This window comes from Haliotis rubra, unplaced genomic scaffold (genome assembly GCF_003918875.1).
Source record: "Haliotis rubra isolate DU_JTF1 unplaced genomic scaffold, ASM391887v1 Scf29, whole genome shotgun sequence".
Taxonomy (NCBI): Eukaryota; Metazoa; Mollusca; class Gastropoda; order Lepetellida; family Haliotidae; genus Haliotis; species Haliotis rubra.
Window position 1 is genome coordinate 2,147,376 of NW_025766957.1, and position 26,495 is coordinate 2,173,870.

Below are 26,495 nucleotides of genomic sequence, written 5' to 3' on the forward strand. Positions count from 1 at the left end.
CCACACCACTTCTCCAATTAAGAAAAGTCACACAGGGGTTTAATGCCCGAATACAAATAACCGGAGCTCATCAACCCAGGAACAAAAGTGTGCTTGCTGGAAATCTCGCGTTGATAACGTCATAAGCAATTGAATGCATAGCCACGGAAACACGCGAGCTGGTATATGTGTAGATGACTTGAATTGTTTACAGCAAATTAAGATACAGCTTCGTTTGAATATATAGACGGGAAGCCACTAGATTACACAAGGTAATGAGAGCAAGGGATTTCAAGATGTTCTCGTCATAACATGTTCGCAAGGGGGTTACATGTGTGTTTATGAAAATAAGGATTGAGTTTTGTGATTTTGGGGGATTTAGTTTACAAATCATGCACATTTTTGTATTATACCGATAGGGTTATCAATAGTGTCGTATTGTTGGTATACCCTGTTACATATATTAGGTTGCCTCCTTGGGCGGATAAGGGCAGTCCTCGAGGAAAGGGGATTTATGGACAATCTAGTGCTGGTGTTTATTTCAGACGTACGTATACTCAGAGAGCTAGAGTGAGTGAGTTTAGTGTTACGCCTGTCTTAGTAATATTCTAGCAATATCACGGCGGGTGACACCAGAAATGGGCTTCACACATTGTACTCATGTGGGGAATCGAACCAGGGTCTTCGGCGTGACGAGCGAACGCTTTAACCACTAGACTACCTCACCGCCGCTTCATTTGAGAATCGGCTTCTCACTATGTGTATATGTCTAAATTGTTCATATTGTCAGTCATTGGACAGATTGTCTGATCCAGACTCGATTTTTTACAGACCGCCGCCATATAGCTGGAATATTGCTGAGTGCGGCGTAAAAGTAAACTCACTCACTCACTCACTCACAGATGCCTACATGATGTCAGTCACCCGATTGTAAGGCTTGATTGTTCACAAACCGCCGTCGTGTGGCTGTAATATTGCTAAATACGACAAAACATATGAAAACAACTCACCGAAGCCGGGACCGGTTGTTCAAAGACCTCATCATAAGACTATTATGTGAGTGAGTGTGAGTTAGAGGGTTTAGTTTTACGCCGCACTCAACAATATTCCAGCTTTATAGCGGCGGTCTGTAAATAATCGCGTCTGGACCAGACAATCTAGTGATCAACTGCATGAGCATTGATCTACGCAATTGGAATACGATGACATGTGTCAACCAAGTCATCGAGTCTGACCAACCGATCCTGTTAGTCACCTCTTACGAAAAGCATGTGTTACTGAAGATCAGTTCTAACCCGGATCTTCACATGTTTCACTATTATGCAAAGCAGTCAGATTGATACTGCAATTGACAACACAATGGTCCCCACACACGAGTGAGTGGTATACATAAATAAATGTCCCTACTGCGTGACGTAGATAAGATTACCAGAAACTAGATCAGATCAGGGTCGTGTTTTGTATAGCCAGATTTTCCAGAAAATCTTGCAACAATGAAACTATCTGCAGCAATATTTCTGCTTGTAATGGTATCTGTGCATTGTTCAGCTTCTCCAAATATAGTGTTTATACTGACAGATGATCAAGACACAGAGATTGGAGGCATGGTGAGTAGCTGTATAGTACTTGACTGTCCTGAAGACGATGCAGTTAATATGACTAAGCGATTCCTTATCAATATGGCGAATGACAACAGCCTCAAATTCTCGGCCTAAGCCGAAACGTGAAGTCGTAAAGTTCAAATTTTGCTTTCAAGAAAGTACACACTTGGTGCTCTGGGTCCCGATCCACAAAGCGTTCGCAGTGCTACGACATTCGTAAGCCTATGGTAAAACTATAGAATTACGACAGGTCGTAACGTTACGATCGCTTTGTGGATCAGAGCCCTGGGTTAATTTGCCCCAAACAAAGTCAAAATTTTATCAATTATTTTGATCGTGACCTACCTGTCACAACGATTGTTGCCTAACACCCAGTTGCAACGTTTCCGGCGCATCAAGTTCCTGTGTTGTTGTTTTTTGTGTGTTTTTGTTTGTTTTATTTTTTAAATTATCCCAAAGCAGCAAGTGCTTTCTGTTACACGTCGGTTTATATGGAAATTTAAATGAACAAATAAAAAATTACACAATAGCAATTCTCAATTTTGTCCTTAAAGGTGGGGTAGCCTTGTGGTAAAAGCTTTCGCTCGTCACCGTCGAATACCCGGGTCAGATTCCCCACATGGGTACACTGTGTGAAGCCCATTTCTGGTGTCCCCCACCTTGATATTGCAGGAATACTGCTAAAAGCGACGTAAAACTAAACTCACTTGCTCTAAAGATGACCTTACGTTTTAGACACAGCCACAAAATCCAAGTAAAACCTGTATGGGGTGTGGGGGATTTCTAACGATCACTAGATTGTCTGGTCCAGACAGGATAGAGGCCGTCGTCACAATGCAATATCCCAATGCATACAAATCAGTATGTATAAGGGACATCACCGTGTGTGACCGTATGATTGTTATTGCTATTATTAAATGTTTTCACAGTATATATTTTGATACCTTTCAGACACCACTCGAGAAGACAAAACGACTCATCGGTGAAAATGGTATGACGTTCCTAAACATGGTAAGTGGTAAAGGGTTCCTTTGCAAGATTCCCCTGGCACACTGGAACACATGTACTCGTGTAACATTTATTGATGGAAAACAAAGAACTTCTTTTAAGTCGAAAAGGAGCCCCAGTGATGAAGAAGATTCTTGCACCCGTGGGCGTTTGCATTACAGTGAAAGCTGGGTAGAAGGGAAAACAATGTGGTCTTAGGCTCTGAGACCGAGACGAATAGTGCCGTATGCTTTGTTAAAATGGAAAGTGTCGGGGATTTACGGGGCGCTTCTAGTGGAATCTGTTTTCGCACTTTGTAACACCATTGGTCATGATTGGTGAAATTTAGGTTTCAGAGTCGGCATTTGCTCACCGTGTGCGGCGAACTCTGACCTCTCACATTGTAAACGACTTTAATATTGCCATTGCACGACGCCTATGTGCTCATAATGTCCGCTCAGACATTTAAATTCAACGCTTGTACTTGACCGCAGTGATATTTTATGTGGTCCATCATGGACGACCCGTGAAGGTCCGGGTTAGAATTGGACTTCAGTAACACATGCTTGTCGTAAGAGGCAACGGGATCGGGTGGTCAGGCTCGCTGGCTTGGTTGACACAGGTCATCGGATCCCAATCGCGTAGATCGATGCTCATGCTGTTGATTACTGGATTTTCCAGGCTCGATAATAGCTGGAGTATTGATGAATGCGGCGTAAAACTAAACTCACTCACTCACTGCTAGTGCTGACTAATGTCTGTGTTATAGTGCTAGTCCACTGAGATACCATGCCTGGTGTAACACAATGTACACCCCATCAGAAATAGCATATGGATTCCAAGTCGACCAGTCCTTGTCTTCTTCTCCCCTTAATACCGAGCGCCAGTGACTCGGTTGATTGCATAGCATTGCATCCCATTTGTGTTGAAGTCCATTCTGTCAGTCACTTGTCAACCCTCAAATAATTATAGCCATTCGTCATACAGCTGGAATATTGCCTACAAACAAGTAAAAGATACGATCTTGGTTGCAGTTTGTCACAACACCGGTTTGCTGTCCAAGTCGTTCCAGTATTTTCACGGGGAAGTATCAGCATAATCACGGGACGCTGAACAACACCGTCGAGGGCGGATGCAGCAGCAGTGATTGGCAGCATGCACAGGAACCTCAGGCGTTTCCGGTTCATCTCCTGGCACACGGATACGATACATTCTTTGCTGGGAAATATCTCAATCAGGTTAATTGTGCACATACTATCATCTCTCACTTAGGCGAAATCCTAACGATAATCGACAATAGTATGATCTGTCGTCAGATATCCATCCTCCGCGACTACCCGGGTGTTAAAATTTGGAGCATCCAGTTGCTGTTGGGATTATCGGGTCAAACGATATGTTGAGTTACCGAGTGAGTGAGTGACTATGGCTTTACGCCCTTTTAGCATTATCACAGGAGAAATCACAACGGAGGACACCAGAAATGAACGTAGCACATTATTGCCATGTGGAAAATTGAACTCGGGTCTTCGGTGTGACAAACGAATGCTTTAACCACTAGGCTACCCCCACCACCCTTAGTTAAAGAAGTTCGAGATTTCATCTGTGTTTGTTTAACTTTGGATTTACAACAGAAATTTAAATAACCTTCTTCGACTACATCCTTTCCGTTTTCGGAATAGAGACTTTAAACCCGATTTTCATTTCATCATGATTTCTGCATGTGGGAGAAAATTCCTTTGAAACGTTAATGCGTAACCTTGTTAATCCGGGCATTTTGTTTTTCACGATTCTTTTTAACGTGTTTCGAATAAATTGTTTTCTCAGAAAAAGATGCTATAATACTCTAATACTGTTTCAGTTCTCTAATGTCCCACTTCTGTGTTTGTCTTTCACAGTATGGCACGGATCCCGCAGGGGGTGTTGCACACGTTCCACCAGGGTGGAACTCCTGGGTCGGGCTGGTAAGTGATTACAGTGTCACCGCTTCACGGACATAGAAATATAATATAAGTGAGAGAGTGGTTTTAACGCCTCATTGAACAATTTTACGGTTCTATCACAGCCAATGTGGCAGCCAAGCCCGAAGTGAGTGAGTGAGTGAGTTCCGTTTTTGCCTCTTTTAACCATATTCCAGCTATATATCGGCGGGGGACACCAGAAATGGGCTTCACTAAATGTACCCATGTGGGGAATCGAACCCGGGTTTTCAGTGTGACGAGCGAACGCCGTAACCACTAGGCTACCCCACCGCCCCAAAAAGCCCGAAGTGATGCTTCGCCACGGGTATGGTGCTGAGAAACCTCGAATCATAATCGGGGCGAAGCGGGATTCGAACCCGTGAACATACTTCGGGTTTCTGGATTACCCTAGGGACACAAGTCTTCACAGGAAATTGCGGCGGTATCGATGCTTTCCAATTTTAACAATTTCCCTCAAACAAAATGTAATACTGGACGTGATTAACAGATATGAACCCGAAAGATGGAATGTTGTAATATGTTTCGATCTATGGCCGTTGGACTCGTGCAGATCCGTGTTACAATTGATCTAATTCAGTAAGTTAACCCATGCTTGTCGTAGGAGGCAACTAACGGGATCGGGTGGTCAGGCTCGCTTTCTTGGTTGACACATGACATCGTATACCAGTTGCGTAGATAGATGCACATGATGTTGATCACTAGATTGTTTGGTCCAGACTCGATTATTTACAGACTCGATTATTTAACTCTCTCACTCACCTATAGCCGTTGCTTAAAAGAATATAATATACAGAATATGTGTCTCTTCATATACTATTCGAAGACGGAGAAGTGAATATAAGTATACTCTTATTTCCTGTTATAATATCTGTGATACGGGTGGAAGGTGGCCTGAAGCACCGGGAGTTGCCTCCCTTAGATTTGTCAGCATCATGAGTTTCATTACCACGTGCACATTATTTGATTCCACTGCCACTGGGTTAACAGTACTTTTATGTACAGTACAATTATGTATCCTTCCTAAACAGGTGTATAACGGTTTCGGTGATTACTTTTTCATGACTTTAAACAATCTTTGTATATGTAAAGACACAGTTGGCACCCTGTCTCATGAGCAGTTTGTGCGTTCGCTTTGCAGGAAACCAGTTTACAATTGCCCTCGGTTACCCATTCCGAGGCTGTTGGGTAAAATGACGCGAGACAACCCGACCTTGGCCTAATCTGTCTGTGTATGTTTGCAGGTGGGCAACTCGGTGTACTACAACTACACCCTATCTGTCAATGGAACTGCTGAAAGTCATGGTCATGACTACACAAGTGATTACTTAACAGACATTATTGTAAGTTGACTGTCCATCCTACACTAAAAGGCGAATTAACCGATTGAGGGAGAAGGCTCGGCAACTTTGTTGATGTGTCATTGTTCCATGGTGGTTGGATTGTCTGGTCCAGATTCCAATATGTGCAGAGAGCCCTCATGCTGCTGGAATATTGTTGAGGGTGACGCAAAGCAACACACACACACACGCACACACACACACGCACACACGCACACATACACAGTTACGCTGAGTTTGTGTTACACAGTTACCCAGAGCAAAAATTACTGTTTTTCCATTAGTTTCTTATATTTCTTTTGCTTCAAACCGAGATTAATACGCTCATAGTTTCATTCAAAAAAGGGTTATTAAAGATATATAATTATATTTACTTACATGGGCTCAATGTGTGATGCCTGTAATATACTAGTAGCTGGAATATTGCTGAAAGCGGCGTAAAAGCACTCACTCACTGACACTTTAATTTAAAGCATAAACGCGCCATGGAGTTTCTGAGCGACAAGACAAACGACAGTACCCCGTTCTTCATGATGTTGTCCACCCCTGCCTGCCATGCCCCCTGGGAGCCGGCTCCACAGTATGTGAACAACTTCCCAGATCAACAGGCTCCACGGTTTGGCTCCTTCAATACTTTCGGAAAGGTAACACACTTAGTTAATAGATCGCCTCCCGGATAGATCGTCTGTCCAAAGAGAGGAAGGCCTTGGTGCCGTTGTACAAAGCGATCTTAGCGCTAAGGTAACCGTAACTCCCATACCAGGGTGCCGTTGTACAAAACAACCTTAGCGCTAAGGCTACCTTAGCCTATGTTATGGTATGGGAGCTGCGGTCACCTTAGCGCTAAGATTGCTTTGTACAACGGCACCCTGAACATTGGCTTAAGGTAGCCTTAGCGCTAAGGTTGTTTTGTACAACGGCACCCTGTACATTAATTCTCGTCCACGTGCTACTGATAATGGTGTGTGTTGTTACCCTGCCTGACGCCTGGTATTACGGGGATGAAACAAGGACCGGTCGGGTCGGAGCCAGTCATGGTGTTCGATCGGATACCCATGTTGAAATGCGGCATGGTGTCTTAAACCGCCATTGAACCCGCGAGGAGCCTGGTTTGAATTGATCTTCAGCAGCCAATGCATATTGTAAGAGACGACTAACGGGATCGGGTGGTCAGGCGCGTTGACTTGGGTGACACAGGTAATCGTACCCCCACTCGCGTAGATCGATGCTCATGATGTTGATCGCTGGATTATCCGGACCAGACTCGATTATTTACAGACCGCCGCCATATAGCTGGCATATTGTTGAGTGTAGCGTAAAACTAAACTCACTCACACATTCACTTAACCGCCATTGGTCCAGATACTAAAGCAACGTGAAAATACGTGGCTACAATAATGCAATATCTCTTAACTCGACCTTCAACCATATTTCACATCACAACACCTTAATTCAGATATCCCGACCACCCACGTCAGTCTAAAATGCGGATGTAGTAAATTGCCAACATACTCATGCCCACCTTCTCTGGGCACTCGTATTGTTGGTATGCTCTTGCTTATATTTCGTTTACCAGGGCCCCGTTTCACTAAGCTATCGTAGCGCTACGACTGTCATGCCTCCTATACTGGGCTTAGATTTTTCGAAGCTCTCTTAGCGCTAAGATAGTCTTAAGTTAATGTTAATGTATGGCACTTACGACTATCTTAGCGCTAATTACGAGAGCTTCGAAAATCTAGGCTCTGTACGACAGTCGTAGCGATACGATAGCTTTATGAAACGGAGCCCTGGTAAACGTTGTTGCAACATTATTTCCGGTAACCTCCCAAAACTTAGACCGCCATATCTCAGACAGCTTAAGACAACAACATTTCTGGTTCAGTGCAAAACTAATCCTCAAGCTGATACCTATGTCTTATAATGGATCAGTCCAGTAGAATCAATCAGACAAGACGTCATGTTCATTCAGCATATTTATTACAAGTTCAACAGAGATAAAAAAAATAAATAGCAAATGTTAAATATGGTTTAATATGTCACGGCATTTCCACAAAATTTCCCTAAAGTTTAACATAATTGCACATAACATGTAATGCTTACTGGTCATTATCGTGACATCCTTGGCACATTAAGCACAGCATTTATCTGATACAAAATTCCCCTAACCAAGATCAAGGAACTAGATTCTCTTTCTGCAGGGTGGGGCTGCACCGAAAGTTAACTAAGACAGCTTAGCCCTATCAGCTTTCTCTACTCTCCTGATAATTTCGATGAACCGGAAGATGTTAGGATGTCGGTGGGGCAGGGTGCGGTTCATTATGTTATGAAATCCTTCCAAATCCTTCCTCTTGTACTGGTCTGCCTCACTTTGTTTCTGTTGTAAAGATACCCGTCAAGAATACAAGCTAGGTCTACTCAGCAGGGAACACTAATTAGGACTGTTCCATTCCAGCCATGGGTGTTGTCTTTATTAATCCCCTTTATTAGTGTCTAAGTGATGGCTGTCTAAGATATGGCTATCTAAGTTTTGGGAGATAACCTTATTTCCTATACTTTTTAAAACTATTAATTCATTACGTCATTTACATCTGATCTGGATAGTTTGTAAATTGGAAATGACATATTGCAAGGCTATCTAAAATTACAAGATTTAGTTACTTATGTCATGCTCAGTTGCTTGCTGGACGGTGTGTAATGACACCCGACAGCTCATAATATTGATCAATGGTTTGACTGGTGCAGACACGATAATTCTCAAGCTGAACAGCTGGACCATTGCTGAGTGTCGCAGTACACAACAAATGCATGTGGCCTCCAACCCACTCGTTGTACAAGAATACACTGACTTTTGTTTTACTCTTTATGTTAAGGGGAAGCACTGGCTTATTCAACAAGCTATAACACCTATGGAAAATGACACTATCGCCTTTGTTGAGGACGTATACAGGAGAAGGTACGTTCCTTAGATATTGACTTGGTTGGGTCCTACCACCCGTGGATTAACACAGGCGCCCGGCACACAGGAGCAGGCTCGGTGCTCATATAGTCAGCCACTGGGTTGACTGTACAGATTCATACGAACCCATTTCCGGGTGTTTCGCGAGCAAATACATCGTGAAATGTTTAGGCGTGATTGTTTCTTTGTGTATACTGTCTGTGGGAATTCCTGATGGTGGCGTGTCATCGTTCCATAACGACATGTACGTTGTTCTTGGTATCATCCACCTAGAAACATACGCACGCACACGCACGTACACGCAAGCAAATGCACGCTCACACACTTGCCAGCACGCACGCACGTCATCAATGAATTTAGATCCCATTTACACCACCTCCACAGCCGAACAAGAATAAATTATTATCCCCCGCCGCGCGTTTAGCGCGAAGCGGGGGATATAGTATTAGGCTCCGTCCATCCGTACGTACGTACGAATTGGAATATCTTAAGAACCGTTCTCTAGTTTCTTTGCATAATTGGTACCAAGGTTCATCACAGTATAAGAAAGGTCCAAGTCAGGTTTGGTGACCTTGACCTTCATTTCAAGGTCACAAGGGGACTTTAACGTTTTACCTGCATGTTAAACTATCTCAAGAACCGTTCTCTGGATTTTCTTCATATTCAATACAAAGCTTTATCTAGGGAAGGCGCAGGGCCCAGTCGAATTTGGTGACCTTCACATAATTTTCAAGGTCATGGCGACACTTTGATGATTTCAGCATGTAAACCTGCATGTTAAGCTATCTCAAGAACCGTCCACTGGATTTTCTTCATATTTGAAACCAAGCTTTATCTAGGGAAGGCGCAGGGCCCCGTCGATTTTGGTGACCTTCACTTAATTTTCACAGAAACACTTTGAAGATTTGAGCATGTTAACCTGAATTGTCAGCAAGATATTTCAAAAACAGTTCACTGGATCTTCTTCAAAGACTTTCAAGACTTTCCTTAAATGTTTTTCAAAAAGCAATTTCTTTAGTACTATTTTTGCATATTTCATACACTATGACATTCCTGTCAAAGTCAGTCTTGAAAATATGTGTGTGTTTGAACACCTAAAGAGCAAGACATCAAGAGAGGTTGACTGGTCATTGTTTTTGTTGACATTTAACTTCATCTTAAGCTTTCATTACTTTATAATTTAACTTAAATTTGCATTGATTTGATAATTTGCGGCGGGGGATAATGTCACCTTGGTGACAATGCTTGTATACTATTGTATATCTCTTTACGGATATATGTGCATTTCAAGATGGCGGACGCTGCTCTCGGTTGATGACATGGTGGAAGATTTAGTCAACACACTGGAAGCTAAAGGACTCCTCAGTAACACCTTCATCTTCTTTTCTTCCGATAACGGCTACCACGCAGGTATGATGGAATTACACCTGAAGATGTGGTTCTAAGGGGTGTAATTTAGGCGTTTCCATGTAAGGTATTTTAGCCCGATGAGACAATCAAAATAACACAGTGTATATAGGATTTAATTTTGTCCCATTTCACAACACAACTACTATGGTAAGGTGTCTTATTGAGGGACCACGCAAGTCATAAGAGACAAAACGTCCCATTTTCTGCTTCCAACATAGCAATTCGGGTACATCTGGAAATTGACCATTTTATACACATATTGTATGTCACTTGTCGTGTATTACACGTGCATGGATATAACGAACTCAATCTGTGGAAATCCGGGTTAGAAAGACACTATCAACAACCCATGTTTGTCGTAAGAGAAGACTAACGGGATCAGGCAGACCGGCCTTCTGACGCGATTGATGTATGTCTTCACATCCCTAACTGCGTATATGGATGCTCATGATGACAATCACTGGGTTGTCTGGTCCAGAGTGGATTATTTACTGACCGCCGTCATGTAGCTGGACAATTGCTGCGATAAACGACTGACCACCAACAATCATATTTTACAGTTTCCTATATTGATCCACAGTTTGTCAGAGGCATATCTTTATATATCATATATCAGAGGCCTGTTCTTTAGCATACTCAGACCTTTTGACCCCTGTTGAAATATGTTCCTGTTTGACATATTAGATGCTTAGGTGACCCTTTAATAATGACACTGAGGACATTTCAAACATTAACCGCCTCAATGGTGTAGTGGACTGAGCATCTGCTTTGAGGACGGAAGGTCAGTGGTTCGATCGCTTGATCGCTCATAGGTGGTTCTTGATGTTATCCAGCCAGGGGTTCGACAGAAACTCGCGCCATGGCATTTCAGTAGGTTAGAACTGTTAGACAGAAACTAATACAAGCGGCCACATACATACATCTCGAGCGCGATGTCAGAGCCCTTTATTCCGTACCTGATACACTAATGTACTGCCCACACAGGTCAGTTCTCCATGCCGACTGGTAAACGTCTCCTGTACGAGTCCGACGTCCGAGTTCCTTTGCTGGTTCGAGGCCCCGGAATTCCAGCGGGGTCAGAGAGCATGGTGAGAAGGGGTTTCATTTCCTGCATGCTTTTTTACCAGTCCGAAAAATGTACTCAAGTCAAGGATTCATTTATGATGAAAATATGAAAATATATAAAACAATGTTATTAAATGGTACTTAAAAATTTGAGGAATAAGAATTGTTTGATTTAATGGGCATGGAAGCCTTTAGGATTCATTCAGCAAAACTATATGAAAATATGTTTAATACTATCATTAAATTGTACATTATATTTGAGGAATAAGAATTGCTTGCATTAACCAAAACAATACTGCCGCAATGTCATAGCCTTTAACATAGCCGCTCTGTGTAGGAAAACGTCCTCAACATAGACTTTGCTCCGACATTTGTGGAGTTGGTGGGAGGTCATGTCCCTGACACTATGGATGGGATGTCGTTGGCATCGCTGTTGCACAACACCAGGGACGTCTCGGTGCCGTTCAGGACGGAGTTCCTCACTGAGTACCATGGCGAGGCCAACACCGGCATCTCCTCCTGCTCCCAGTGGGACGACCAAGGAATGGCGGTATGGACATAGCTACAGCGGTGTCCCATCAGCTTATGATCAATCATGGCAAAAATGATAAAAGTTTATTCTTTAATGATAAAATATTTGTTGAATAAAAACATTTTTCCGAACTGTTTTCAAAAGATAGTTCGCCAGTGGGGTAAAGCTCTGACTGACTGCTATTTGGCTAAAGTTCACATCATTGGTTGGTCAAAGTTCGCGATAGGTCGTTCTCTTTTATGAGATGTCCGTCCTGTAAAGGGCTCGGTATAACACACAAACCTACGAGGTCAATTTTAGGGGCGGTGGGATAACCTAGTGCTTAAAGCGTTTCCTCGTCACGCCGAAGACCTGGTTTCGAATCCCCACGTGGGGACAATGTGTGAAGCCCATTGCTGGTGTCACCCGCTGGAATATTGCTAAAAGCGGCGTAAAACCCACCTCACTCACTCAATCCAGTGTTTTTAGCGACCATATAAGTGTTCATTTTGTTCTCGAATCTTGAACAACTCAGGGTAATATGATTACGATTTGAAGGCAAACTGGTGCTTTAATCGAGCAACAATAATGATCACTTAATACTGTTATTATTATAATTCAGTACTGTCACACGTGGACCCACTGTGTATGTGAAGACTCCTGGAATAACACCTATACCTGCATCAGACGGAGTGACGGGGAACAGAACATGAAGTTCTGCCAGTTCGCCGATAGTGAGGTAAATCCAAGACAGGGTCGGTTGCCGGTTGTGATTTCATTGTGAAACAAACCATCTATTGTTCAAAATTATATGAGCGGACACTATTTCTGACCTGATGCCACCTGTAACCTTGTATTTCAGAATTTTGAGGAGATGTATGATCTGAGTCGCGACCACTATGAGCTGATGAACATCGCTAAGTCTCACCCGGAAGAGAGAACCCAGCTTCTGGACGCCATGTCTCGTCTCGTGGTGTGCGATGGTCCCACGTGCCGTTCTCCGCAAGCAAATCTCAGTTAACCTGTATGGGATCTGTAATGGTGTATCCATATGATGTACATGCTGTGAACTAATAAAGAACGAACAAACTCATGGTGACATAGATCGTGACACAGTGACTTGTTGATCATCGTGCCATTGTTTGTTGTTTAACGCCGCACTCAGCACGTTTCGTCTGTGAATAATCGAGTCTGAACCAGACAACCCGGTGATCAACAGAATTACCTGCACTATTGGAATACGATGACATGTGTCAGGGAGCCTGACCAACCGACCTATGCATGGGTTGCTGACCACCAATTCTAACCCGGGTCTTCACAGGTGTGCTCATATGGTATCTGTAAGGCGTAAATCAACACACGTATAAAGAACCCAAGAGCCTAAGAAACGGGTGGTCTGTGACCCCTCAATTCGTTGTGCGTCCACTGACTGCGGGTTGGAATTTCAGATTCACCCTGATACGTAGTTTTTCAGCATTGCATAGTAAGTCTGTAAGGTAATGGGCGTCTCACTTATCTCAGACTTTCCTCCAAGAAAGAAACAGAAATGCTGCTCAAAGCGACCTTCAAATCTAAAAGTGTACGTGTGTAGCGAAAAACGTAACGAACTCACTATTCTGGGTATACTCCACCACTAAAGCACGCAACTTTGCACAGCTATCCTTGTAGTGAGTGAGATTAGTTTTATGCCGCTTTTAGCAATATTCCAGCAATATCACGGACACCAGAAACAGGCTTCACACATTGTACCCACGTGGGGAATCGAACCCGGATCTCCAGCGTGGCGAGCGAATGCTTTAACCACTAGGCTACCCCACCACCCGAAATCCTTGTAACTCCCACTCGCGCTCGGCATTAATGGGAGAAGAAGACAATTACTGGTCGACTTGGAAACCATATGCTATTTCTGATGCGATATACATTGTGTTACGTTTGGCATGGTATCTCGATGGACTAGCACTATAACACAGGCATTAGTCAACACTAGCAGACACACAAGAGACGTTGAACCCCATGTTACCTCACCTCTATAAACAGTCTGCCAAAACTCACGTGAGGGAGTGAGTTGGGTTTTACAGCTCGAAGCGATATTAAAGCAACAGGACGGAGGACACAAGGGGGAATCGAACCCGTGCCTTCGGATGGACGAGCGGACGCTTTAACCACTACGCTTCCTCACCGCCCCTAAAGCCATGAATATTAGAGTTGACAGTGACATTAATGGAGAAGGAGTGGACGTCCCTTCACACCACATAATCAAACCGAATGCAGCAAAACACCAACTCAAGTTGAACGAAAATCGGTAATGCCATTTGATCTACAGTAATAAGAGTAGTCAGATTTATTTTGTCAGCAATAGTAGATATTTTACCACATTTCACCAATAACCTACTTTCACAACAGTTCTCTTTTATTGACATACGAATATAAGTCACATACCGAAAAATCATGCCATCAACACGTGCCTTGACTGAACCATTATCAATAAGATGCCACGGTGTCAAGGGAACCTTTAAATAGCATATGTCTGTACTAAATGCTGGCTTCGTGTCTTGGACTGAAATGACACTACGACCGACATTTGAGTGAGTGAGTGAGTTTAGTTTTACGCTATATCATAACATGTACACAACTTTGTATTAAATAGTCTCTATTTCCGTTCGATTTATATTTACATTTCGACATGAGCTACACAAATATCCTCACTAATGTGTGTCAATACACCCGTGAAGATCCGGGTTAGAATTGGTCTACAGCAACCCATGGTTGACGTAAAAGGCGACTAACGGGAACGAGTGGTCAGGCTCGTACACTTAGTTGACCCATGTTATCGTATATCAGTTGGGTAGATCGATGCTCAGAATGTCTGGTCCAGACTCGATTATTTACAGACCGCCGCCATATAGCTGGAATATTGTTGAGTGCGGCGTAAAACAACAAAGAAACAAACAAAAACAAGTATCTCAATAACCTGACCTATTTATGACTGTCCTCGATAAGCTACCGCGTAAACGTGTCACAGATATGTTTTTCAAGAGGTTGGACATATTTTTTCAAGCGATCTAAATAATGATACTTCAAACGTAGAGTACATTTCGTACTGAGTCACGCGAGTATAAATGAAGTAGATAAAAAAATTCGGGAGTCATTAGTATTTGATAAAAACGTCCTTTATCATACCTTACCCCGTCAAGGACGAGGATTGGGTCAAGCTAGAGCAGTCAACGTACGTTATCGGACTGAAAAGTGGAACACACTGGAAGATCTCACGTGTGGCTACCCAGTTGTAGGTTAAACAACGAACCATGGTGGACGTTAAATTCCTGTGTGGCATATTGGCCACCTTGTACATGGTAAACAGCGTTACTGGAAAACCTCCGAATATTGTCTTCATACTGACAGATGACCAAGACTCGGAGATCGGTGGAATGGTAGGTTTGATTTGATGTTTATCCATGTTGTTTTCTGTAATGTGTGTGTGTGTGTGTGTGTGTGTGTGTGTGTGTGAGAGAGAGAGAGAGAGAGAGAGAGAGAGAGAGAGAGAGAGAGACTATTTCTGAATTTTCACATACTCCCGCCCACATTTAAAGTTTCAAGTAATGTTGTTTACGTCCATGCTAACGTATTTAGCATAGTTTGTCCGTGAGTACAATAGTTAGTGAGTGAGTGAGTGAGTGAGTAAGGTTTTACGGCGCTTTTATCAATATTCCATCACTAAGTTCACTTCTTATGTTTACATATGTATTGTATAGTCATGTTGCGTAGACTCAGATACAGGCACAGGTAAGTACAGTTTAACATGGCTCTATTGCTGGATGCAAGAGAATCGGATATAGCTCATGTGGTCAAACGCGTTGTTTATGGTCATTTCAGACGCCCATGGTGAAAACGAAAAAGCTCATTGCAAATGAAGGAATGACATTCGACAATATGGTAAGTAGATGAATTCACTGTGAATTTTCAATATAGAATATATTACCGAACAGAAGGCGAAGTGTGATATTTGAATAATTACAAATTGAATTAAGATCCAAGCTCTTCAATAGCAGACAGGAAACGTACTGGTTTGAATTATGATTTTCCGTTTCTTTATGCAAACGAATCGGAATGTTTTGCTGTAGCTGACAAAATGAATCAAACGTCAGGAACTTAGCCAAGAAGACCCTTAGCTTGTTGCATTAATTTATGCGTTCAAGCACTGTCAAATCTTCTGGTGTGATTGGAACCATACTATTATGAGTTTAAACCTTTGTCCAATCCATGGTATAGGGAAGCTAACATATGTGAGTTGTTTTGTATTATCATAATCAGGACATTATCTCTAACAGGCTGGTAGACCATGTCAGGATAGTTTATTCTAGTTTGTGGTCTTATCAGACATGTATGGATCTGTAAGTACGGGTCATATATCGGTACGTTTCCGCGACTTGACAGGATCCAGATTCTTATGCCGCAATAACAATTTTATGTTCATGGAATATACATCCGTTTAAAAATGATCCTTGATTGAAATAATCTTCTGTTTTCAACACAAGCTTGTTTTAGACATAGGTTTCTCTGGTCCAGACTCGATTTGTTTACAAACAACATTGTACAGCTGTAATATTGCTGAAACAAAAATATACTCATGATATAGTCCAAACTTACAATCGACTCTGCTTTTAGCAGAGATTTCTTATGGGTGTGTAAAGGGTTTTGTCACTTCTATTTTCTATACTAGGTAGCATGTTTATAGTGTATATGTTGTCTTGAGCATATAAATTTAAACGTAAATGAACAATGCCTATTAAAAACAACTACTGGAGGTGTGAAATGGAACAAAAGCTGAGCGGATATATAACGCTACTGCTACAATTTATAACATTATGTGCTGATAATACAGTCATATTTAGTGAAAGTCCGTGCGATATACAAAAATCACTTGACCAGGTCAACGAATATTGCATTAAATTGAAATTATTATTGTATGTTACCATTTCAAAAACAATGACCTTAAAATTGGCCGTAGCTCAAAAATTTCGTTTCGACTAGACTTTAATGATGAATTGAGTGAGTGAGTGAGTGAGTTTAGTTTTACGCCGCACTCAGCAATATTCCAGCTATATGGCGGCGGTCTGTAAATAATCGAGTCTGGACCAGACAATCCAGTGATCAACAGCATGAGCATCGATCTGCGCAATTGGGAACCGATGACATGTGTCAACCAAATCAGCGAAACTGACCACCCGATCCCGTTAGTCGCCTCTTACGACAAGATAGTCGCCTTTTTATGGCAAGCACATGGGTTGCTGAAGACCTATTCTACCCCGGATCTTCACGGGTTAATGATGAATTGAAATGAATGAGGGAACTCTGTTAGTCCAAGTTCCCCAGGTTATGAAACCCCAGCCTTCAGGACGATCTCATTGAGAATGTCTAAATGTACATCAGGGTGAATTGGGTTGTTGGGTGGCCTTCACTTGTATCCCATGTCCCTGTGTGTGGATGCTTGGTTTTATGGTGCAAACACACTGCGAAACATACTTCAACATGGATACCTCACGTACACAAGTAATACTGACTCAGAGCGGACCAGTCCTTTATTTACCCCCTTAATTCCGACTGCCAGGCAAAGTAACAACAAGTACCTTCTTTAAATGTATTTTTGTATGATACGACACGGGGATCAAACTGTCGACTCTCTCAAGCTCCCACTTTCAGTCACTCTGCCTACAAGACCACAGAGACGGCGCCACATTCAAACATACATTGCTGCATGTTATACAGTATATCTGATTTATCTTGGATCAACGCAAATTTCAGATGTTCTAATTTCTATTACTATCAGTTTGTAGCAACCCCGGTGTGCTGTCCGAGCAGATCAAGTATTTTCACAGGGAAGTATTTGCATAATCACCTGGCAATAAACAACAGCGTGGCGGGAAACTGCAGCAGCCCCGACTTCCAGAAAACACAGGAAATCAACGCATTCCCCGTCTTCATGAAGCAGCAAGGGTACTCAACTTTCTTCGCTGGAAAGTACCTCAATCTGGTAAGGGTGTAACCAATGTGATGACAGTAGGAACCGTTTGTGTAATGTTATAAAGCAAAATTCAAAAGACTTTGCAACTGCGTTGATGAATGGTTTAATCTATTTTTTCAAATGGTCATATATGTTAAATGTAGAGGAGACACTGATGGTCTTCATTCAGTAGTATGCAAATACCCATTAAAATCCGGGTACAAATTGAGTTTCGGAAATCCTCACTTGTCGTAAGAGGCGCTGACTTCCTTGATGTATGATACCGTATTCCATTAACCATAACCCGATGCTTAAGGTGTCAGTCACTCTGATTGTCTGGCCCAGTCTCGATTATTTACCTTCATATAATAGGTATGTTGCTTAGTAGTGTAACAGATATACAGCATTCCAAGGCTCAGCAACTAGCGGTGAAGAGTTGTGTTCCTTGTCCTCAGGATCCGTTTCTTTTCAGACGAATATTACAATGGTAGGTAACACACGGTGTGTTTTTAACTGGTTGTGTGGGGTGGATACGTTTTACCACCATTTACAGTTTCGATGAAGATCTCATACTCATCTGATAACAAAACCGGAGACGGTATGTGGTAAAGGACAGAAACAAGGTTAACCTGGGGTTTTACACTTGGTCGGGGTTATCTGACACGTTTTAAGGGCAACCAGCACGGTTGTGGGGTATGGTGGACGATGAAAAGGCGGGAATTGATCCAGTGTTTGTGATAATCCGGTGTCGACATTGCAGTATGGTGAGGATACTACGGGTGGAGTGCAGCACGTACCCCCAGGATGGGACTCGTGGGTCGGCCTGGTGAGTACGTCGGTGTTTGTACTGGTGGATAACATACATATTCCAGACTGTTTGGGGGCGGTGTTCCTGGCAGCAAACTCGGTACTCTCCCAGTGTCAGCCAATTGATTGGGAGGCACCAAGAGTGAGTGAGTATAGATTTACGCCGCTTTTAGCAATATTCCAGCAATATCACGGCGGGGACACCAGAAATGGGCTTCACACATTGTACTCATGGGGAATCGAACCCTGGTCTTCGGCGAACGCTTTAACCACTAGTCAAGCGTGCTATCTCGTAGGCGAGGTCCGCATAACTGCCATGTTTTTCCTGAATGTTGTTGATCACATTTGTAACAAAAGGATCAGATAGAGAACCCAATGATATAAATAATTTGTTTTGTTTTATTAAAAAACGACAAGGTCAGATTTGTCTGCTTGAATAGTATTTTATAATTTTCACTTTCCATGACGCCCTTTACATATTCTGGGTCGTCAAAACCACAAGCTGAATTTTCAATCTTGATTACATTTGTGTCAAAATGCACAGACAATTCATTGATATCAATAATTGTTATTATTGTTATTTCAGGTTGGCAACTCAGTCTATTACAACTACAATCTGTCAATCAACGGAACTAGAGAGACTCACGGTTCCAATTACACCGAGGACTACCTAACAGATGTGATCGTAACTATCGTTATATATATACTGTCGTATAAGACTAAAGGTATCTTAGTGCAGAAACACGATCAAGCAAGACTGAAAGACCTTTAATAGCGTGTATAGACGTTGAGTTGTGGCGTTGTCTGATATATTTTAACACGGTGCGCAGATATGAAAGAAGTAATTCGAGTTTTCTGTTCTGAAATAATGGCTGTGTGACGTTACAGTCCTTAGTGACCCATTCACATTCACTATTTTGTCACTGTTAGAGACTGATATTATCTGGTGTTGATTATAGGAATTCAAAAACAGTTTCGAACATGCATGACCTTATGATGAAAGATTATTAACGTGTGTAAAGAGATGCAGATCATGTTTAAAAAGATGCAAATCATGAGTAAAGAGCCTTGGAAAATCTCTTTGTATTGTATAAGTTATATGAAGGTAAGATTTATTAAATTTTGCCAAACCGTTTCTTTTTCCCACAATTAGCATAGACGCGGTATGGAGTTTCTGAGCTACCAGAATGCCGACACCCCCTTCTTCATGATGCTGTCCACCCCAGCATGTCACGAGCCCTGGACATCCGCACCTCAGTACGAGGATCACTTCTCGGACATTGTTGCACAGAGAACGGGATCCTACAATGTTCATGGCAAGGTCAGGTTCCTTGTTAGTCTGTCACACAGTCCCTAAACCACATTATTACCCTTTCCCTCAGACATTTCCGTCCGCAATGTAAAAACCCTGAATGAATCAAGGAAAGATTTAATCTTGTCTGAAAAGCCTGCATGTTTGGATTCGGCAGATAACAATCCGTAATAATCACACCAAGATGACTATACGTAATACTCACACCAAGATTGTCAACAATCCGTAATACTCCCATCAAGATGACAATCCGTAATGCAGAAGAACTGCTATTAAAATCGCCTTTAAAACCAACTCACTTAGTTATTCTATACAAGTAATTCAATCATATATTTGATCTTGTTCGTGAAGTACGATGTTCGTCAATAGCAATCGAGGCGGGACGGGCGTTTCAACATATGTAAAACTTATTCTTTGTACATCAATAAATTTTGTTTTCAGAAATGGATAAGATATGATATTTTTAGACATACACCTGCATACATCTGTATATAAAATATGATCCAGTGTCTGTGACAGTAATGTATTTGACACAATGTTTTAATTTCAGGACAAGCACTGGATTATTGATCAAGCTATAACACCAATCCCTAACGATACTGCCACGTATATTGATGGCATATATAGAAACAGGTACGCTGGACAACAGCAACACTTAGGGGCATATTGTTTATTAAACAAGTTAAAAGTTAAACAAAGGGGTTTTGGTTTCATAAAATACATATGTTCCACACCCATTTTGCAGGATTAATTGTTTGGTGATAATCCTGTAGTTGTGAAATAACACGTCCTGGTTTTTGCAGGTCATGACGAACATTTAGAAAAAAATGCATTGGCCTGAACGGGTCATGCAGTTTGTAGGTTTCACCCAAGTAATATTCATATCGAAGACAGAGCTGCGTTGCTTCAGGCGTTTGTCTTACACCAAGCTGACACGATTTGGTATAACTGGAATACTGTTCAATGCGGCGTAAAACCCTAAAACTAAAATCCTTTCCTCAAATTTTCTATATTTTCACTTGTGGCTCCGCTCGTCAGATAACTAAATGCCAAAAATATTGTTTGACAAGACAAATGTAAAATATAAAGCGAGAAATCCTGATGCGAATATTCATGTTTTTAAAGGTGGCGTACCCTGATGTCCGTTGAAGATATGGTGGAAGATGTTGTCAGCACGTTGTTGAAGAAGTTTGGCCTTGACAACACATACATATTTTACTCCTCAGATAACGGATACCACATAGGCAAGTATTCAGGAAATGGTCACAAGCAGCAATATTAAATCACTTAAACCAGTGATTGATATTTAAAAATATGAATTACGTTGCACCAAATAGGGTTCGATGACACGAAGTCAGTGAGTCTGAACACCCAATCCGATTCACCTCATTTAAGCGTAGGCTACTAGGGTCATATTGTAATCCGGATTGGGCGATGGGGTAGCCTAGTGGTTAAAGCGCTCGCTCGTCACGCCGAAGACCCGAGTTCGATTCCCCACATGGGTACAATGTTTGAAGCCCATTTCTGGTGTTCCCCGCCGTGATATTGCTAAACGCGGCGTAAAACTAAACTCACTCACTCTAATCCGGAATATATGTATGGAGTGATAGGTTTAATACATAAAGCCTCACTGGCAAAACTATGACTTCAATATCGCCACGAGAATGATACACATCGCTATATTTTTTTAGTACAAATTTACATGCTGACTGAGAGCGTGATCCTAAAGCAGCCGGTTTGCCCGTCCAAACCCAGTTGCGATATACGTGGTATATCAATGACTATGGCGTAAAATATTTATTCATTCTCTCAGTTTAACATATCTTATTGGAATCAGATCTTTCCCCTGCAATCTGTGAGGTGCCTAACGGAGTAAAAGGTCTGATATTGATGATACTGCTGAACGCGTTGCTAAAACTTCGTTATTTACAGGTCAGTTTTCATTGCCGATGGACAAGCGGAACCTTTATGAGTTTGATGTTCGAGTACCACTGTTAGTTCGGGGTCCTGGGATACGCCCCCGTTCAGTCAACAAGGTCAGTGCCAAAAGGGGAAGTTAGGTGAAATGAGGATCAACGTTGCGTTTAAGTGCACCGATAAACGACGTCAGAACAAACAGGTGGCCTTGTTCGTGATCGTCAATTCATATCCCGCTTTTGCATTTATGATCCTTGGCTTCTCAGCACCACAGACATGCTAGTGAGTGTCATAATAGCATTAACCCGTGAACATCCGGGTTAGAATTGGTCTTCAGCAATCCATGCTTGTCGTAAGAATCGACTAATGGGTCGGGTGGTCACGCTCGCTGACACATGTTATCGTATCTCAGTTATGTAGATCGATGGTAATATTGTTGATCACTGGATTGTCTGGTCCAGACTCAATTATGTACACACCGCCGCCATAAAGCTGAAATATTTCTGAGTGTGGCGTTAAACAAAGAACAAAAACAAACACAATAATATTAATCGTCTTCTGGCCATGCTATATGCAATATCTGTGAGACTGACAGCACTAACATGACACTAACTGACAGCACTAAAATTAGACTCGCCCACGTACTCGTCAGGTCAAATCATTAAACGAACATACATGCTAATCAGGGTCCCGTTTAACAAAACGATCTTTGCGCAACGACTCTCGTAAGTCTACATCAAAGCATAGAAGTTAAGATAGTCGCAGAGCTACGACAGCTTTGTGAAACGGATCCCTGTTCTTGAGACATATCAAAAGGCTTGACATAGTTTGTTTTTTATGTTGATTTAGTGAATTCATATAGCGTATGACCTTAGATACCCAAATGATGTACTCCACTTTCCAGGAAAATGTATTAAACATCGACTTTGCCGCGACCTTCATGGACCTGGCCGGAGCGACGATCCCCGATTACATCGACGGCAGGTCCATTGTGCCACTGCTTCATGACAACGCCAAGTTGCCGTTCAGGCAGCATTTCCTCACAGAGTACCACGGGGAATCGGCTCGAATCAACCCGGGATGTGACCAGTTAGACAATCAAGGAATAGCGGTACGTTGCCAAACTCTTCTGGGGTGGAATTATTCCCGTGCTAGCCGTAAGAGCCACATGATGGATCGGCACGGTGTCATCGTCTTTGTCTTTTTGTGCATACTGAGCAATATTCCAGCGACATGATCCGGGTTAGAACTGGTCTTTAGCAACCCGTGCTTATCGGAAGAGGCGACTGACGGGATCGGGTGGTCAGGCTCATGTCATTGTACGCATGTCATTGCGCTGTTGATCACGCTGTTGATCATTGGATTGTCTGGTCCAGACTCGATTATTTACAGACCGCCGCCATATAGCTAGCATATTGCTGAGTGCGGCGTTAAACAGCAGTCAATCAGTCAGTCACTAAATGGATACATAAGCTGACATACTTTCGGTGAATAGGGCCGTAATAGATTCATGTGTGTACTTCGGTTTTCATATTCCGCTGTAATTCATGTCCGCAGTTGTTGTAAGAGAAATCATATGGGGATTACAGGATGTGATCTTGTTCATCACATCAACCACTAACTCGCCTGGGCTACATCAATTATATACAGGCCGTTGTGGGCCATTTACCCCTATGGCCTTGACCATATTTAGTTTATCCACCACTGGTCGATTATAAATATTTTCGGTCGACTCTACAAACCGGGATTGTACATGTATATAAGTCTGTAAAACTACATTCGGCAAGCAAGCCTCGGAGTTTTTCAACTTGTGGTAATTGATATACTCGGGTGAGGTGATATTTATCATAAAATATCACTCTTCATTAGTTTTCAATGAAAAATGTACACCACTGAACACGATGATGCCATTAGAAGTGCAGTGCAGCGATGTCATAGCACTGTGACGTTATTATGATTTTTACGTCATGGCTTTGTGAGTTATGTATTTGATGACGTTACTGCATTGTACAACGATATCGTTTGATCTCGCACAAGCAATATCTCCAGTGGAACACAGTTTGGGATGATAAAATATGTCTGTAAAACTACATTTATTTAATAAATTACCTTGGACTTTAATAATATATTATCTATAATGGTTTAGTGGTGCCACACCTACGCCCACTGTCAGTGCGAGGATGCTTGGAATAACACCTATACCTGCATCAGATACAGCGACGGACAACAACATTACAAATACTGTGAAATTGCCGACAACGACGTGAGTATTGAACATCTACACACACACACACACACACATATATAAATATATATATATATGTACATCTACATGGACGGTGGGATAGCCTGGAGGTTAAAGCGCTTACTCGTCACACCGAAGACCAGCGTTCGATTCTCCACATAGGTACAATGTGTGAAGCCCATTTCTGGTGTTCCCCGCCATGCTATTGCTGGAATATTGCTTAAAGTTAAAACCTAACTCACTCACTTTCATTATTGGTGAAACAGTTGATGGAACAGTTAAGAACAGAAAGGTTATAAGCAACAATTAAACGTCATATTAATTTCTACTTTGAGATAAATCATAATCAAACAGTGATAAGACCAGGCGTTCACACAATAGAAAGCCAATCCTGCCTCACCTGTGGAGCGGATGTCCCAAATATCTATTAGTCGCCTCACTTTCCGGGTTCGAATCCCTGATTCCCAAAGATTAAGATCCTTGGATTATCGACATTATACCCATAAACAATGTTAAACTTAATCACTCATCATTTCAGAACTTTGTTGAGATGTACGATCTCGAGAGTGACCCATACGAGTTCATGAACATTGCCAAGACTGCCGACCCTGACCTTGTCAACCAGCTCAAGACAAATCTCGCGCAACTCTCGCAATGTGTCGGGGCATCGTGTCACGGGAATACAGAGCTATATGGATCTAATTTACTTTCTTAATTTTTAAGTCGAATTAAAACAGTCATTAAAATGCGTGTTTGGCAGTGTTATAATTTCTTAACATCATTACAAATACCTAGGGTAGGGGTGTGAATGTCTATGCGTTAGGTTATGAATTGATAAGATGACCAAACTCACTCGAGCATTAAACTTATTTATGTTCGATTATGGAAAAAATTAAAATTCCACTTTGTTTGCTTGTCTGACGCCACTCTGGGTGATATTACTGTAATCTGTAAATAATCGAGACGAGGATAGACAACCCTTTGATTTATTGAACCATTTCATCGAGTCTGAATACCAGGCTACTTCTACAAGCGGCACTGTACTGTACTGTCCAAGAGTCCATATGCCACCTCGCTCTTGCGCCCATGAAACGGCAATTTAAGCAAACGAGGCAAAGTTCTCTGTTTCAAATCGAAGAGGGCCCTGAATAGGCGGGCGCATCTACAAATACCTTGGCATTCGTGTGCTTCCGGGCGATACCGAAGTCAGCATATTGTCACGCCCAGAACTTCAACATATCTGTATCCTGGTTGCACCTTGATAGCTGCACCACATAACGCAGGCAATTCCAGCATGCAACTGTATGTCAGTTTGTTTAAACGGGGCTAGAGAAGCAGATTTTCACCTGGATGTGGTCAGTTTACAAGATCGAAGATGAACCGTTCTCGTTCTCGCACAATGTACTTATAGGTATATATATATACACGGTATTCTAATGCACTGTCTTCACTTTCAGTGCAGTAACACTCTTCTGTTGGGTGAACTGTACTTGTTGTATTAGAAGCTGATGAGACTGTTAACGGGCAATCTGAAAGCAGACTTGCTTAAGCGTATTATTTTGAGAATCTCACCCAAGTGTCTTCTGATATCAATTATATCTACACGAGTTGATAAAGTTACAAATATCCGAGGCTTGCCGATATTTTTACTTTTATCAACGAGTGTTGATATATTTGATATCTGAAGACATGAGGGTGATATTCTGTTTATCATAAAAAATCACCTTCATTGGTTTTGAATGAAAAATGTCCATCTCTGAACACGGTGCAGCCATTCAGCAATGCAACGTCGTCATAGCATTGTCAGGGCATTGGACAAAATCTACTGTCAGATATAATGGCAGTACAGTGTTCAGAGATTATAATAATAATAATGAAAATTTATATAGAGGATATTATATGAGTGCCCATGTCATACTATGTTTACGACACGAGTGCCTAAATGTTGGTATTTCCCGAGCGAGAGCGAGGGATATAGAATAGAATAGAAGCATAGAATAGAATAATACTTTAAAGAACCACTAAACTTTGTTTTTTGTTACTCTTTTAACCATTACATATGAAAGATTTGTGGTTTGTCTTATGCGGAACACCAAATTTATTCTTTAAAAACTTGTGGTTAATTAATACCGAGGGATTAAAAGTGGCCAAAAAGTCGCCTGCTTCACTCTCGCCCGCCAACGAAACCACAGACAGGTTACGTAACTCTGTCGCCAGAGCACTGCAGTGACGTCATATGAGGAACGATTTTCAGTTACTAGTAGTTGTATAGAAAATGTGTAGCACGCTCATCATTTTGATGATTTCTCGACATCAACGACGACATGCCGAATCGTTGCTTTGTCGTCAATTGCTCCTAGGGGTCGGGCGATGGTGTCCCCATGCACA

The 26,495-nt window shown here is 42.0% G+C and overlaps 2 protein-coding genes across 2 annotated transcripts; both read left to right on the forward strand.

The window, feature by feature from the left end:
• The first annotated feature begins 1,420 nt into the window (after positions 1-1,420).
• Positions 1,421-12,930, forward strand: LOC124281890 (N-acetylglucosamine-6-sulfatase-like). Its single transcript, XM_046717906.1, has 12 exons — positions 1,421-1,586; positions 2,532-2,591; positions 3,602-3,805; positions 4,463-4,528; positions 5,788-5,886; positions 6,357-6,527; positions 8,754-8,836; positions 10,131-10,249; positions 11,234-11,337; positions 11,652-11,864; positions 12,448-12,564; positions 12,688-12,930. The coding sequence occupies exons 1-12, from the start codon at positions 1,473-1,475 to the stop codon at positions 12,844-12,846; spliced, it is 1,509 nt and encodes a 502-aa protein (XP_046573862.1). The 5' UTR covers positions 1,421-1,472; the 3' UTR covers positions 12,847-12,930.
• Positions 12,931-15,083: 2,153 nt separating this feature from the next.
• LOC124281891 (N-acetylglucosamine-6-sulfatase-like) lies at positions 15,084-24,853 on the forward strand. Its single transcript, XM_046717907.1, has 12 exons — positions 15,084-15,256; positions 15,699-15,758; positions 17,653-17,856; positions 18,587-18,652; positions 19,220-19,318; positions 19,787-19,954; positions 20,496-20,578; positions 21,071-21,189; positions 21,878-21,981; positions 22,767-22,973; positions 24,009-24,125; positions 24,646-24,853. The coding sequence occupies exons 1-12, from the start codon at positions 15,131-15,133 to the stop codon at positions 24,820-24,822; spliced, it is 1,530 nt and encodes a 509-aa protein (XP_046573863.1). The 5' UTR covers positions 15,084-15,130; the 3' UTR covers positions 24,823-24,853.
• The last annotated feature ends 1,642 nt before the right edge of the window (positions 24,854-26,495 follow it).

Excerpts from the sequence above, each read along its gene's own strand:
- LOC124281890 (XM_046717906.1), top strand. The coding sequence starts at position 1,473 with ATGAAACTATCTGCAGCAATATTTCTGCTTGTAATGGTATCTGTGCAT. Across the intron at positions 8,837-10,130 it reads GAGGACGTATACAGGAGAAG|ATGGCGGACGCTGCTCTCGG; the intron begins GTACGTTCCTTA and ends GTGCATTTCAAG. Across the intron at positions 11,865-12,447 it reads GGGACGACCAAGGAATGGCG|TACTGTCACACGTGGACCCA; the intron begins GTATGGACATAG and ends ATTATAATTCAG.
- LOC124281891 (XM_046717907.1), top strand. The coding sequence starts at position 15,131 with ATGGTGGACGTTAAATTCCTGTGTGGCATATTGGCCACCTTGTACATG. Across the intron at positions 19,319-19,786 it reads ACTACCTAACAGATGTGATC|CATAGACGCGGTATGGAGTT; the intron begins GTAACTATCGTT and ends TCCCACAATTAG. Across the intron at positions 21,190-21,877 it reads AGATAACGGATACCACATAG|GTCAGTTTTCATTGCCGATG; the intron begins GCAAGTATTCAG and ends CGTTATTTACAG.